The 16163-nt window shown below is 37.6% G+C and overlaps 2 protein-coding genes and 1 pseudogene across 2 annotated transcripts; 1 reads left to right on the top strand and 2 right to left on the bottom strand.

Moving 5' to 3' along the window:
• Window positions 1–2592: 2592 nt before the first annotated feature.
• Window positions 2593–5056, bottom strand: LOC108853229 (U-box domain-containing protein 33-like). Its single transcript, XM_018626671.2, has 6 exons — window positions 3869–5056; window positions 3661–3782; window positions 3471–3592; window positions 3268–3372; window positions 2973–3189; window positions 2593–2877 (listed from the first exon to the last, which is right to left on the bottom strand). Exons 1-6 carry the CDS (start codon window positions 4041–4043, stop codon window positions 2782–2784), a joined length of 837 nt encoding a protein of 278 aa, XP_018482173.1. The 5' UTR covers window positions 4044–5056; the 3' UTR covers window positions 2593–2781.
• A 129-nt stretch (window positions 5057–5185) lies between these two features.
• Window positions 5186–8843, bottom strand: LOC108850046 (U-box domain-containing protein 33-like). The gene is made up of 8 exons (XM_057009038.1): window positions 8259–8843; window positions 8044–8164; window positions 7824–7945; window positions 7641–7745; window positions 7297–7567; window positions 7077–7211; window positions 5703–6962; window positions 5186–5614 (listed from the first exon to the last, which is right to left on the bottom strand). Exons 1-8 carry the CDS (start codon window positions 8525–8527, stop codon window positions 5429–5431), a joined length of 2469 nt encoding a protein of 822 aa, XP_056865018.1. The 5' UTR covers window positions 8528–8843; the 3' UTR covers window positions 5186–5428.
• Window positions 8844–13382: 4539 nt separating this feature from the next.
• On the top strand, window positions 13383–15538 carry LOC108850045 (uncharacterized; annotated as a pseudogene).
• Window positions 15539–16163: the final 625 nt, after the last annotated feature.

Below are 16163 nucleotides of genomic sequence, written 5' to 3'. Positions count from 1 at the left end.
CTTTGTTGCTGATAATACTAATTATTGATTTAATTATAAGTAAATTTTTGTGACCAGAGTTTTAAATTCGGCTTAAGAAGCTGTTTTTGTACTCTCTAATCAAATGATTATACTCTAATAAAATACTATAGTGCCACCTTTTTCTGAATTATTATATGAATGTTGATTATGAGTTATGCCAAAAAGAAAATGCTGGAAAAATCTAATAAAATATTATAAAATAAAAAAGGAGGAAAAGTTGTGGTCGAGGTAAACCGCTGGTTTATTTGGACCGTTGGCATATCAGGATAAGCACATGGCCTCACCGTACCTAAAATACATAGGGACAAGACAACTCATGTTACAAATTAATAATCTATAACAAGTATTCTTATTTTAATCTTGTAACATTTTTATTCTTAATTTTTTAGGTATAATCTTATACAATACTAATTAATTAGGCAACATGTCAAAGTTGATGATACTAATTAACCACCCTGAAATTTTCTAATTACATATCAAATAGCTTGAAACTATACTGGCAGCAGATAGAAAAGGCCATGATGCACTACATACCAGCAACGACACAATTATGAGTGGTTGCGTTTTGAATGAAAGAAGAAGATTGGGTTGTGTAATATTCGGCTGTAATCCACTATTTGCCAAAAGGAAAGACAACGTTTAAACCAAAAGAAAAAAGGGATTCTCTAAATAATCATGGTTGCTTCGTTGCTTTCTTGTCTTTTTAGGTGTGACACTATGCCCTACACACGTGCTACGTTCTTCTACTTCTTCCATTTACCAAAAATTCGCTTTCTTTCATTACTACAAACTTCATTAACCAACCAAGCTTACATTATGACATTATGTATACTATATATATCGTGGTCATATACCAAATCCATAGTTCATGAAACGTCATGTTTTGGGTGACATGTTTTGCGGCCGAACCATTGAGATGCTTGGAAATGAAAGTTAGACTCGACGTGAAGAGATCATAATATAATATAGCGGTGAAGGTCGTAATTTGTTTGGACTTTTGGTATGAGAACTAAAAAACAGACGATTCCAAGCCGTCCAGTCCATAGATGAGAAGACACATGGCATAACCTTACGTATACAAAACCGACCAAGCACTTGTCACCTTCATTCCAATATTAATCATTTTCTGTATATACACATTTTAAACTAAATTTCTTCTGGATACAATTATTGCATGCCCACCCACATTATTCCCGTTGCGTTACTGTCCCCACCACCTCCACGGCTCCACCTCTCTTGGATTATTTGATTTTCTAGCAACGCTTTGTTTTGTTTTGTTTTTTTTGCTAAATGCTTTTTTTCCACAAAATATTTATATCAACACAATTTCCACAAGCGCAATACTAAAATTGAAGTATAAATACCATGAAAACAACAAAAACATAGCCTTAAATACAATCTTTCTCATTTTGAGATGTTTTGTTACCAATTTTATTTGATACTCATCAATGATTACCTGCATTTTTTTTTTCATTTTGAGTTGTTTTTTTACCAAATTTTAATATCTTCTCTCTCTTTATATATGGAATTATTTGTCGTCATGTAGTATCAGGATGTGTGAGTATGTAAAATTGAGTTCCTAAAAGTTTAAATTCAAATTCATTAACCAAAAATCGTGGTCTTTTTAAAGTTTGGGCCAGACTTTCGACTAGTATAATGTCGTAATGGGGTTCTTAATTTGACACAGGTCCTGATTTTATTTTGCGTTAGATGGGCCTTTCTTCCTTTTCCGAGCCCATCTCAACCTCTTGTGGCATACACTCTTCTTATTGCTATAGACACAATGTATGCATTAATGGTGTTTTCTACTACATTGAGCTTGTTACAGATGGGAGTAGTACTAGTGTCCGTATGGTAATTTGTTTCGATGCTAGATCTGAGAAGTTCAGCTTTGTTAAGTTCCTGGAAAAGAACTTTCCTTTGCGGCTAGACTATCCGGGGCTGCTAGACTGCAACGGTAAATTGGCTTTAGTATTAAGTGGCAGTCTTTATGCCCATAGTGAAAATATTGAGATGTGGGTTCTACAAGATCCCGGGAGACATGAATGGTCCAAACTTGTTTACATATTGCCATCTATGTGGAAAGATGTAGTTGATCCAAAGGAGCGGTTAGAGATTTTGGAGTGACTGGTCCGAATGAATTTGTTATGTCGCCTACACATTCATCTGTCCCTTTCCATGTCTACTACTGCAATTTCGAAAAGGAAACTGTAACAAGAGTTGTAATCCAAGGAATGGGAGAGTTTGGGAGTGGGAGGATGTATTCTGTTCACACCTGTCTGAACCATGTGGAGGATGTGAAGCTTTTGGAATTATAAGGGGATGCTGGATGATCATTGGATCTTGATAGAGAGCTTTTGTGGCAAATATTCTGCCTAGTGTGATCTGTGTTTATCTGATTTTGTAGATCCTCTTTAATGTTCTGTACTTAACAATCTGCAGAATGATCATGAACCATCATCTCCTTTAGCCTTCTCATCGTTTGTTTGTTTTTGGCTTTGTGATTACTCACTCTTGGTTGCTCTGTTCATACAGAAAGATGGTAGAAACAGTAATGGAATCTGGACTAGTTTAAAACAAGCATTCAAGATGCATTAGGTTTTGTTATTGATACATACAACTAGTTATTTTTAAGCCACACGAGAAGGAAGCCATAACCAGCAGCTTCCTCTCACACAAATTGTTTTTGTAGTCAATATTTTTTTGTTGTTGGTTTGATACATACGTTCATTTGCAGTCTTTCTCTCTCTCTCCTAAGTGTCACTCACAATGCTCATGGTTTTGGATTGTGAGCTTTTGCCATATCTTGGTGGAGTTGAGTAGGAAGTTCAGCATGTTCAGTCCCATCCCGCTGCACTGATGAAACAAGCACAGTAGGCACAACTACATCAACCATATGAAATGCAAATAAAAAGAATCTGCAGGACCTTTGTATGTTTGGCAACACATACCGGGAAAACTTGAGACGATGAGTCATTCGGTTCCTCTTGAATGTCGCTTAGTACCACCTCAGATCTTCCAGGGTATGACAATATATCAGAGCTTTTGATATCTATGGAAGATCTTGCTGCCTCTTCAAGTGAACCAGCGCTTATTTGTGGCAATACAAGCCGATGAAAATCAGACAAGAGCACAGATAGAGCTCGAACTTCATCCACCCTAGCTTCCCTATACATTGATCAAGAAACACCATCAATACATCATCTACAAAACAATCAAAAAACATAAATTTCCTTGACTGAAAACCTTGTATGGATAAGGTTTCCTTTGCATGTGAAGTGTATTTGACACATAACAGGCGCTTGCTGACAGACAAAGTTAGCTTTCTTGGACTTGAGATCCTCCATTTTCCTAGCAAAAAAAATAGTTAACAAAACTTTCTGTAAGAAAGAGGACACAGGATGATCCATATATAAAGAGTTTGGTCATGTCTAAATCTTGAATGATACATGGAATAGTGTTTATCTGCAGCTGCTCCCATTACAAACTTCCTGATCCTCTGCTGGTATATCGTTTCCACAATCCCTTTCTCAATTGAGTCCATCTCCACACACAGCTTCTCTGCCTGGACCTACATACTCCTCTTTTAGAATATAGAAACCAGAGTAACCATATAGACATGTCACGTTTTGTACATACCCCTTTCTTCAGACAAATACTAAGATACTCTTGTAGAATCATCTCTGTTTTTGCTGTTTCTTTGCCTCGGTATGCTCTCACTGATTCCTCATCCACCGTTGAAGCGTCGAATCTTGTACCCACTTGAATCAAAAGTGTAAAAAAAATTAAAAGTCAATACCCTTAAAGCATTACTAGAGAGACACTTAGAAGTTATGAATATACTTACAGACAGGAATCGTTGGAGAAGGCTGGTGGATATGAAGGATGCAGATTTTCTTTCCTTGGGAGTTTTCTAATGCCCACATGAGATTTGATATGTTCTTCCATACTTCTCTACCAACTGCGACATAGATTTTCTCTTCGAGTATCTGACTAGTGGCTGCTGCTGCTTCTTCCTCCATAGCCTGAAAGAGACCAAGTTTTTTGGTCTGGAGAGATTTTTAGCACAGAGTTTCCTCTGCACCATCATTTCCCGTTTACTTGGATAAGAAGATATCCAATGGCTGAGCACCTCAAGATTCTGTTCCTTCGAATATTCGACCGTTCTCTATATATATAATATGGAAAAAGACTTGATCAATGGCGAGAGAGGAAACTATAGAATATTAATGTCTTTTTTATATATACCAAATATATTATAATCATGAGAAACAATGTCCGAGAATGTGGTTAACTAGACATGGTTGTCTGTTACTTCTTTAATTTGTTTATTATCTGTTTTGTGACTTTTGTCAGAGTCCAAAGAGCATCTGCTGGAAAAAGAAACAACAACATTAGAAGCAGACAAGACAAGAACGTTATGTGTGATAACAAGAAAGATGAAAATCCAAATAGAGCTATGTCAATGTACTATATAATACATTGAATATTGTCTAGTTGATGTAGCTACCATGACAAAATTCTTTACACCTTTCTCTGAGATCAATTTGATGATCCTCTTCTCTACCGAGTCCATTTCAATGTGTATCTTCTCTACACTGACCTAAAGTATCAACAGTCAGCTCCTCAAAACAAAATGGATAATATCACTTATGTGCTTGCATATGTGAAGATGCTTGCCCAGGATCCTTATCCTTGTCTTTTCTGTTGAGATGCTGGTGAACATTCAGAACTTGTCTCCGGTGTTCTGTAACGCCCAACGTCATGCCCCTAGGCCCTAGCTGCCAACCTACTAATTAAGATTAGTCAGAAGAGTTTATTAATGATCACTATTTAAACAAGCAAAACTGACTTCTCTCAAAGAGTAAAACTAGTCCTACACGCAAGTCTTTATCTTAACCAGTATTTTAGGACTCAATTCACTCCTGAATATATGTTTAGCTAAGCAATTACATCATCAGTGAGATCATCTCTTTGTAAATTAAATACAAAACATTGTTATGCCATATATAGAACAAATCTTAGATGCTCAGATAACATTAAAAAAAAATCAACAGTTACAAGTTAAAAGTCATAGTTGTTGCTCTGGACTTTTTTTGGCATAACCTGGAGGCTCATCCTTGTGCTAAGAGAGCCAGTTATATTAGTTCTACTGGCACAAACATTATAAACATATAACCTTTTTCATGTGACAAATATGGAACACATATACACACACAATCTCACCAGCCTTTCTTTTTTCATCTTACAAATATTAGAGGATTTACACTATGATTTGACAAAGTAGGCAATATATGCTATCTACGGAGAGATTGTATGTATGCATATAAGGATAACGAAGATAACTTCTTTTCATGAGAGATTACAAGCATGAAACAGGGGTTGAGGGCTTTGAAGGATATTCATTTCAACAATGATGTTGAAGCCACTCCTGAATTGCAGAACGAAGAGCATGGTTAGAGATCAGGCTGTTGTGGGAAAGCTTGGCATTGGTCATCGGTGAAGTATCATGTCCACTGTCCAGCCACGCTCTTATTGCCTCTGCTTCATATGTGAAACCATCTGCAGCTACGTGCGGATCCTGCATGACTTCCTATAAGTTTTTTAAAACAAACAAAACAGGTTTTAGTCTCCATTTAAAAGTTCCACATTAACGAGTATCCAACAGTCAATAAGTTTACCTGGAAAATGGGACAAATGAAGTAAGGAGGAGCTATGCGTTTCTCGTTACGTCCGAGATGGAAAGACGAAGATCCTCCGCTAGAAGCCCTCATAGGTTCAAGCACCCTCCAGACTTCAGTAGCAAGGTCCGGACGATTCTCACCGACAGCCTCACAGCATCTCAACGCCAAGCGAGCAAGCTGCTCGGCCTGAACAAAGGGCCAGTCACCAGCTAAAGGGTCCAAAACGTTGTTTAACGAACCGGAATCAAGCGCATACTTCACTTCGTTTGCTATCCGCAAAGCAGACCTCCCTGTCAACAACCGTAATAGTATTACCCCAAACGAGTAAACATCTGACTTTGGTGTTAGCTCTCCGCTGCTCGAAGCTTCTGGATCCAAGTAACCAGCTGTGCCTGTGACATCACTCTTGCTTCCTACCGAGCATGTTCCAAAGTCGCTCAACTTGCTAACGAGATTAGCGTCGAGGAGGATATTCGCCGGCTTTAGATCACCGTGTACTAAGCTATGAGCTTTGTTGGAGTGAAGAAAGACAAGCGCTGCGCATACTTCAGTGGCGATCCGTACACGGTTTTGCCATGATAACGGTGGAGAGTTGTCCTTGCAAGTAAGCCTATCTTCAAGGCTTCCATCGGGTAGATACTCATAGACAAGACTCCACCCTTCTGGACAAGCTCCAATCAGTGTAATGATATTCGGATGCCTCATTTTGCTTAGCACATCAACCTCTTGCTGATACTCCACGGGACCTTGCGAGCTTTTAGGATTCAATATCTTTATAGCCACTTTAGTGTGACGCAGCGTACCAACGTAGATGCTTCCGTACCCTCCTTCACCAATCTTCATCGTCGAATCAAAGCAGTTAGTTGCTTCCTCGATCTCTGAGAAGGTAAAATCAGTGAAGTACTGAGGTAACTGCTCTATCGTTGAAGTAGTCTCTGCGCGGCTCCTGCTTAGCTCCTCGGCTTCTCTGAGAGCTCTGTCACGTTCTGTCTGCAGCTCCTCTCGTTCTTCCTTTAGCTTTTGTAACAGCTTCACGGCTACGTCGAGCTTCTGGTTTAGCTTCTCCATCGTGCCATCAGCTTCTGCTATCTGGTTCTCGAGCGTCTCTTTCTGTGCCGTTGCGGTTTGAACTTCTTCCGTGACTGCTTCTTGTTCTTTTCTAATCGTTACGAATCTCTCTTTCTCTTTGGATACTGCTGCCTCGGTGTCTTTCCTTCGCTTCAACTCCTCAGAATAAGCACTTTCTGATTGCTTAACCTAATAATCAATCAATCATCAGCAACAATATCAGAATAGCTATATATAAGCCTACTAATCTCTTTTGAGTGATACGCAAGCAAACATAAACGGTCCCAGTAAGGAAACTCTCACCCTTTTGATTGCATCAAGTGCACTCTTTTCACCTCTCCGACGCCTAACGGTCTCTGCAGCAGCTTCTCGTTTTGAACTCTGAGCATCTGACGTTACTTGTCTGATTTTATCATGAAAGGAATCATCCACACCATCCTGCAACAAATGATAGTACACCAGTTGCTGAACAGCTGAGAGAACACATTGCTTTTTACCATTATTACAAACTTAGATAACATACCGGAAGATTAGAGGGAGATGAGCGGCCTGAATTCTCATCAACTGTACTCATGACCGTTGCGCTTCCTCTTACTCCCCGGCCGTCCAACTCTCTATCCTCATCGTCAGTTGTATTATTTAACGAACCGTTAGACACCCTCTCGCTGTGTTCAGTTGAACTTCCGTTGCTATGTACTCGAGAGACTGGTGTAGAGAAAGCTTGAAGTAGATCGCTTGCACTTATGGAAGGACGCGGAGATGCGTACTCTGATTCACCGTCATCCGCAGCTTCCCTGACGATGGTATCACATTAGCCACATGCCTGGCTCGTACAAGTCCAATTAAGAAATATGAAAATACACGAACCTTGTGTGTATTAAGGATCCTTTGCAAGTAAACCATATCTGACAAGGAGCAGGAGCTTGTCGGCGTACGAAGATGGCTTTCCTTGACTTGAGTTCCGTCATTTTCCTGTTTAAGTTAGGGAAACACAAAAACATGTAAGATATAATAAACAGTGAGACAGCGGCTACAAGAGTTTGGCATTACTTTGAATGGTGTCTATCTGCTGCTGCTCCCATGACAAGCTTCTTGATCCCCAGCTCCGAAATCAGTTGCACGATTCCCTTCTCTATGGATTCTGTTTCAATAAACATCTTCTCTGCCCTCACCTAACAAATCATAACTCACTTCATTATATTCTCTAGATCACAACTATATATGATCTAATGGTAGCCAATGAAACTAAACTACTCAGGACATAACATACCCCTCTCTGGTGGCATATACGAAGGTACTCGTCTAGGATCATATGTACTTTCTCCCTTTCTTTTTCCCGGAAAATTCTGACTTCCTCCTCCTTCACAGAGCTCACTGGAAACTTGCGCCCACTAGTAAAAAGGTTCAACGAATAAAAAAAAAAACATTAAGAAGAGGGATGATTGATCAATGACCACAAAGACAAAAGGTTAGGACACGATATACTTACTAACTGGGATCATTTGGGAGGGTTGATGAACATGAATAACGCAAATCTTCTTCCCTCCAGTGTTCTGCAACGCCCATATGAGTGTAGACTTGCTCTTGGCCACGTGTTTATCAACAGCTACGAAGATCTTCTCCTCGATCAGCCGCGAGACGGGCTCTTCCGTGACGCTGCTCCTACTTGACCTCGATCCAGGGCTAGTGATCCCATGGAATCTCATGGATCCAGCACGCTCGGTCATAGCTGGAATTGGAGTCACCAAAGCCATCGTGTGAAAAAAAGCTCTCTCTCCACAAAGGGCTCAAAGGTCTCAACTTTACTCAATCCTACAAACAAGATTCCTAAATCCAACACAACAACAACAAAACAAACAAAGGAACTAAGAATTCACCACATCACTGCACAACACGAACCAACAAGCAGTGAACTCAATAAAGTGATTGGCTTTATTGACTACAGAGCAAAAAGCAAGACACTTTGAATATCATAGTGAAACACCCTAGAGGATTCTACGGATAAGGAGGAAGTAAGAAGAGTTTGGTATCGATTTCGAAACGTATTGACCAAAAAGTTATAGTCTTTCGGACAGAAAACAAGCAAGACATGAAACTGAGATTTTTTTTTCTTTTTTATTTTTACTTTTTTCTCGGAGATTCTCAGAGAAAATTAATTAAAATTGAGTAAGAAAGGCAATTGCTTTGTACTACATACCAAAAACGAAGAAGCTTCCTGGTGATTTGAATGTGCCTTCTTCTGGTGCTCAAACGTGACGTGGTCGAAAAATGAGAGCGTATAAAGAGAAGAGACAGAGATTGTTCTGCTGTATGCAAGCGCACGGTATTACTTATATAATGGGAGGGTCCTACTTTAACAGATTGAAGACACGTGTACTTAATCATAAGATGAATTTGCTTTTTATTTGTCCACTGTAATTGATATGTTTTAGTCAGACTAATTATTCGAGTTTAATTTCCTAATTATTCGAGTTTAATTTCCTAATTATATAAAAAACATATGTAAGCTTCAATATATACCTTTTCCTTTGGCAATTTTCCCCTTTTTTCAAAAAAAAAAAGATATGTTATCTTGTCCTTAGGAATATTTAAGTATTTTATCTCTTGGAATATTTGATGAGCATTGATGATGTAGATGAAAACATATCTGAAGAGTTTTTTTCCTGATAAATTTAGAACTAGTTGAATAGTTAATGTGCCGTGTGTGGTTGTACCATGTTATATAATGTAAAATACTTGGGATATTCCTGAAAATGCCTATTCCCTTGTCATTTTCATTTGAATTCTATATTTTCCCTGGGGCCGCAATGGAATTTTATTTTCTTATTGAACGTTATTACGTAATTGGCAGGGGTTTTAAAAATAAATAAAAGGTTGTCTCGTTATATGAAGACAGGCGAAGCACATCCACAACAATGCTAGTTTATCAACTAGCCAAAATAATTTAATTCAAGAGAAAACAGAATATTATTTATATTTTATCGTTGAATATTTCAAACTTGGGATATACGGTTTGGGAATGTAGCATCTCTTTATTCATTCGTCGAAAGCTTTATCATAAACTGCAATTTGAATTTGTTTATGCACGTTTGATCATGTTAGGAAAATAATTAAAAACGTTATTTGAATATGACTAGTCTTCACGATAACCGGAATTCTTAACTTTTTTTTTTTTTAGAAATTCTTAACATTTTTTGAGAAGCAAAATTCCTACATGAATCATATTGGTTGTCATATGTTTGTTTCATAAAAAAAAAAAGGTTTTTATTATGAGTACAAAACACACAAAATCACACTTTAAGTCTGGTTACTTGTATGACGTTGAAAAATTAATATGGAAAAGAAAGAAAACAACAAAAAGATATAAATTTGTAGATACTATGGTGTAATATTAACCACTAATTATTAATGATAAATAAAAATATAATTTTACGAATTCAATCCTTAGTTTATTTTTTTTTGAAAATAACACACATTACTAGTTATGATATAATTTGTTTCAAAACTTCTTATCCAAAATTTGTAAACCTATTTTAAATATCAATAAAATTATTTAGCTGGAAAATCACTAAGCCCGGGCCTAGTTGTATTAAGGGTCTAAGTGAAAAAATGAAAAGTTAATACTAAATGGACCATATGATGTATGGGCCTTAGTGAACTATTTAAGCGCGGTTTGAGTTCTACGTCCAAATCCAAACGTTTGTAACAGTGTGAATCCAAAAGGTTTGCTTTTTAAAACTTGAAATGGCCAGTATTTTGGTTTGGTTTGAAATGGCCAGTATTTTTTTCCTTGTTTTAGGTAGCCATAAGTGTGTCATTAAAAAAAAGCCTCAAGTGTTCGATTTGCCGTAGTCCTCTACGTATTTTGGGATAATGCATATGGTTAACAACATCAAAGATGATTAAGTTTTAAGATAAGATCATAAGAGTCGTGCATATCATTGTTTTTTACGCTATAATCGTCGACTGTTTATGATGATTAGTTATGTTACCAAACACCCTAAACTAAATTAATGTGGTGTCTAGATAGAGTTATAATATGGCAACCAACCGCTGCACGCTTGTTTTATAATACTAATCTATCATTTTTCTCTGTTAGGTAGAACATTATGATGGCAAATCTCTATACAATCAACATACCACAACAAAACTTCATATAATCTCAAAAAGTCAAGAAAACTATGATGCATTTAATTACACATGACGCAACTGAAAACGTTTTGTTAGCTTTCTAACTTGCTATTTCTATCCTTGTAAATTCCAGTTTAAGTAATTAACTCGGCGATGGTACCTAAGAACGAACAAGAACAACGAAACATTGCTTGGCCATGAAAGCGATGCACAGAAAAAGCCTTCACATGCACTCAAAGACAAGAGATACGAAAAGGTCTGTGACCGTGAGTACTATATATGCTTCGTAATTCTCCACAGTATCGTCGTTTCATCTGCTGTCATGTGCAAGTAGTATACAAGAAACCATTGGTCCCTTTGTTTTCACGATCTTCATTGCACGCACATTTGTTAATGACGTTTGTCTTTTATCTTGGTACTACTATAAACAAAAATAATTATCATGATAATAAAAAATGTGTATTGATTGAACATTGTAGCGTGGCGAGGCTGCATTCTTTTTTCACTTCATTGGCCTAAGATAAAATCATGAATGGACATCACAGCTACTAAATTGGTGCATGCATAACGACGAGAGAAAAACTACAAAACCATATTGTAAAGAAATATTTATGTGTATGGATCCATACACACGTATCAAAACTGTCAAAAGGATCAGACTGGGTGTGGTCCAAACAAGGATCAACATCGTTGTTGTAATTATCATAAAGATAGTATAATATACACATGTTCAAAATATTTATAAATGGAATTTGACAATCGTGAGAGTCCGTTTGGCACTATTCCTTATATTTTCCAACATTTATCAAATAATCTATTAGCCATGCATATGATAACACGGCAAAAATACTAGTGAAAAGCATTGAATATTGCAATAGCCTCATTCTCTTTGAATTATGTCGCTTTTGGTAGGTCATACTTCATAAAATGACCAAACATGTTCTGATTCCGCATTTCTGATCGACCGCAATATTTTCCATTAGTACGATTAATAAAAAATTTATAATAAAAGTTCACAGTTCTGCTACTTGTATATATATATATATATATACATAAATTGATTCTGACAATTTCACCAGTTAAGCCGGCGAAATATTTTTCGGTTTTATCCAACGATCGTGCTCATCGGTGAAGACATTTATTAGGGATTGAGGTATTGATTAAACAATACGATTATTGGGACTTAACACTTGACTATTTCATTCATACTATAGATAACGGTGAGTGCGCAAAAAAAAGAAATAACGGTAAAAAATTGACGAGTTTACCCTTCCCGACACACTTGTTGCCGTATGGTAACCCACTCGGACAACTTGGCTCAACGGAGGACCATTACCTACCGACTCCGCGACCATGTCACACTCATTTATTACATATACAGTCACTCACTCACACACACAGTGACATATATTTATGTGTAAATCTACTACAATGGTTTGTATCCACATTTTTGGCAAATGAAATAAACTCTTAGGGAGTATAATAAATAATATTGTAACAAAACAAAGTAGGTTCTTGACTTTTTTTTTCTAATCGAGTTTTCTTGTATTAGTTTAAGACTACTACTACATTAAACGTCATACGTGTAAATGATGAAACCTCCGTATAAAGTAATCTGGTTCTTGTCGTTTACAATGTAAACTCTATGTAAATTGATGCCAATTGTCGATTTTCTTAATAAAAAAAGTCTGTTGTATTTTTTTCAGGGTTCTCTGGGTATTACTTAAATAAATATTTTTCTTGTTGGAAGTGGGTCTACTAGATGACACGTTTTTGACTAAACCATCTACTCTCGTGCTTCGAGCTTCTTCACCTCTCGTGAGTTTCTTCTTATTATATTAAGCCGCATTTATGTGAACTCTGTAAAACAATAATATTATAAGTTTCATTTCTTCTTAACAATGGAGGCAGAACTTGAAGTGAGTAGGGCAGAGTACTATCATTATCAGTAGTACTTCTTTATATCTGCATTCCTCTTCTTGCAAGCATTGGATCAGATTCCAAAAGGTTAAATCTTTGTACTTTTTCTTTTCTTTTATATTCTCTTCTTTCTTTGATCAACACTGCATGAATGAATCATACAATAATAATCAGTTTTGATTCAGACATGTTATTCTTTGATTGTACTCACAGTTTTGGTATCTTTCCTTTTTAAATATAAAAACTGTTCTGTAGAAAACAGAGAGAAGAAGAAGAGCATTGTGGGTGTTTTAATGGAGAAAGAGATTTACAGAAGACAACTTTCAAGAGAAGGGATAGGATGTGTTTGGATGTTTATGAACAGCATGTTTGATTTCAGACATGGTGGATCTATCCATAAGCTTTTGATGGATAAGAAACGTGGCAGCAAAAGAATTATAGGTTTCAGTTTCTTTTTTCTTTTGGGACATCATTAAGAAAATGTGTCTGAACCAAAAAAAAAAAGAATAAGGATTCTCACTTTGTTGGTTAATGTTACAATGCAGTTGTTGAGACTAAGGTGGAGAGAAGCACCTTACCTGTGACTCTGACTTTGAGGTACTGGATTTGAGAATCAAATTTGTTTTTATTGTGTAAAATTGTTGTGGGGAGTTAGAAACTGATTTAGATTGTTTGTGTTTTGTTGTCTCAGGAGAGTGAAGCTGAAATGCAGAGTGTCAAGAACCTCACTGAAGAGGAGACTCAGCAAAAGTGTGATACAGAATGCAGAGGAAAGACAAAGGAGAAGAAGAGAAGCAGAACATGCAGCAAAACCAACAGTGAGGATGTTAATGATCATGCAGACAAGAAACCATATGATCATCAGAGTGATGATGCTGATTCAATAAATGATGATGATTCAGAAGAGAAGTTCAGCGAGTTGATAAAGCGGTTGATAGCTCAGACACAGAAGGACAGCGACGAAGCAGAGAACTGCAAGAGCCTTGTGGATGCATCTCAGTTCTTGGATTCTAAACAAGGATCATTCCGGGACATTGGTACTTCACCAGTTTCAGGAGATTCTCAGAGGATCAAAGAGACACAAACAATTGTAATATTGAAGCCTGAGCCAACTGACTTGGTTATTGGTTCATCACCTGGAACACATGCTACATGCAACAAAGCCAAGAATGGGAGATCCGGGTCTAGCTTCATTCTCAATAGAATCAGAAGAAGACTAAAATCTTCTCCTAAGAAGAATCCATGCAATGCTGATGCATTGTCTTCTGACAACTCTTGTATGGGAGAGGAGATAGAGAATAGTTCCAGGCGGCATGTTTCAGCTGAAGAGATATTGCCTGACATTTCTTCAAATAATGAGGCTGATAAAGAAGATTCAAAGAAGAGTATGTGTGGTATATACATTGCAGCCAAGAAACATCTATCTGAAATGCTTGCAGAAGGAGATGCTGCAGATGTTGATTCACCTGATAAAGAAGCACCAAGAATCCTTGGGAAGATTCTTGCTCTCCCTGAGTTCTCTACACCAGAGAACAGTCCAAAAGTGACACTAGCGCATGAGTTTGCTGGTCATCAGATAACCGAGAAACCAAATATTCAAGAATGCAGCTCAGAAGATTCAACCAAACATGAGGAAACAGCTTCAACTTGTCCCGGAGGTGATTCTTTTTTCTTCTGACCTGTTTCTTTCTCAGCCTTTGGTAAGTTTTCAGATTGACAAAATGAAACTAACTGTTTTAAATGTGTAATCAGCAGGCGTTTCAGACACTAGGGATGAAGAGAAGACTGTCTTGGACTCGTTGTCTGAAGCAGTTAGCTCTTGCATTGTACACCAAGATGCATATGTTGATGAAGAGAAGCTTGAAACTCATGATGAACATGAGCAGACACAACCACTAGAAAAGGTTGTGTCTGAGTGCCAAGACAATGCCACTGATGTGCCAGGAAAGTCAAGTCCTGTGTCTGTTCTTGAGCCTTTCTTTACAGATGATGACACAAAGTCCAAACAGCTCCAGGCTCTCTTCAGGTATTGCCTTGCCACATCAGTTGAGCATTTTAATCAAAATTTTTGTTCAGAGCTAACCTTTTCATTGACTTAAATCAGTTGAAAGTCGGTTGCAACCAAGGTGCATACGCTTCAACGAGCCTGATTCTCCAAGATCAGAGAAAGACAATGAAGTCAAAGATAGAATGAATGACAAAGAATTGGCACTTGCATACATCCAAGCAGTGGTCAAGTCCTCAGAGTTGAACTGGGAAGAGCTTTTGGTGAGATCCTTTTATTTGGAGCAGGTTCTTGAGGAAGCTCTAGTGGATGACGTAGAGTTCTATCCTACAAACTTCTGCACGGACAAGAAACTCCTCTTTGACTGTATCAAATGAAGTTCTTATGGAGTTTTGTGGACATGATGGCCCTTGGATCTCACACTCGCCAAAAACCGCGTGCAGCCGGTTTGCCCAGAAATGGAAAACGTTGCTGAAGTGGTGCAAGAAAGAGGTTTACTGGCATCTCTTACCTTGCGCTTCTCCTCACTCACGCAGACCAGATAGTCAGGAAAGACCTGGCTAGGACTGGGAGTGGGGATGGACTAGGTTTTGATATCGGCTGCATCGGTTCTCAAACAGGTGAGATAATCCTTGATGAACTATTAGAAGAGATCATCATCAGCAGCTGCACTGACTTGTTCCAGTCAACAGTCAGTACCAGAAAGTAAACTTGTTGCTTACAAGAAAGACATCTGATGATGGTCAAGAGGCTCGTTTGTTTACTCTGTGTATAGTTTCACTTCCACTTCCATGGATGGACAAGGTCTAGCTTTCCCTTTGTGTAGATACCCACAACCACAGCTTTTAGTAGCAACAAACGTTTCTTTTTGTTTTCTTTTCTATTTTGGCTTCTGTAGAGTTTTGAGTTCAGTTGTGATTGTGAATGTTCTTTGTATGTTGTTTTTTTATATGAGGATGAATAAGACGAGGCTTGAGCTTAGATAAGAGGAACATCTCTGCTACAGGGGAAGCTATAATGGATCATCTCAGTAGGTTTAGAGTTTAAGAGAGAAAAAAACAGAGAGAGAGAGAGAGAGACATCACAGGAAGCCTCATGTGGCTTTGGCTAAACCATCTGATCATGTTACATAACATCCTACACTCGGTAAGAGCGATTAAAGAAACTGCATATGAACAAGAAAAACACAAATACACACATATATAAACTACAAAGGTAAAGTTTCCCTACTACAACTACGTGTTATACATTCAATACCTAGTACTAGCAAACCTAAGTTAAAGGTATCACATACTCTCTGTTTACATCTCATATGAGAAAACGCAGAGTAGATT

The sequence above is a fragment of the Raphanus sativus genome, chromosome 4 (assembly GCF_000801105.2).
Source record: "Raphanus sativus cultivar WK10039 chromosome 4, ASM80110v3, whole genome shotgun sequence".
Lineage (NCBI taxonomy): Eukaryota > Viridiplantae > Streptophyta > Magnoliopsida > Brassicales > Brassicaceae > Raphanus > Raphanus sativus.
This window is presented reverse-complemented; position numbering and strand designations above follow the sequence as displayed.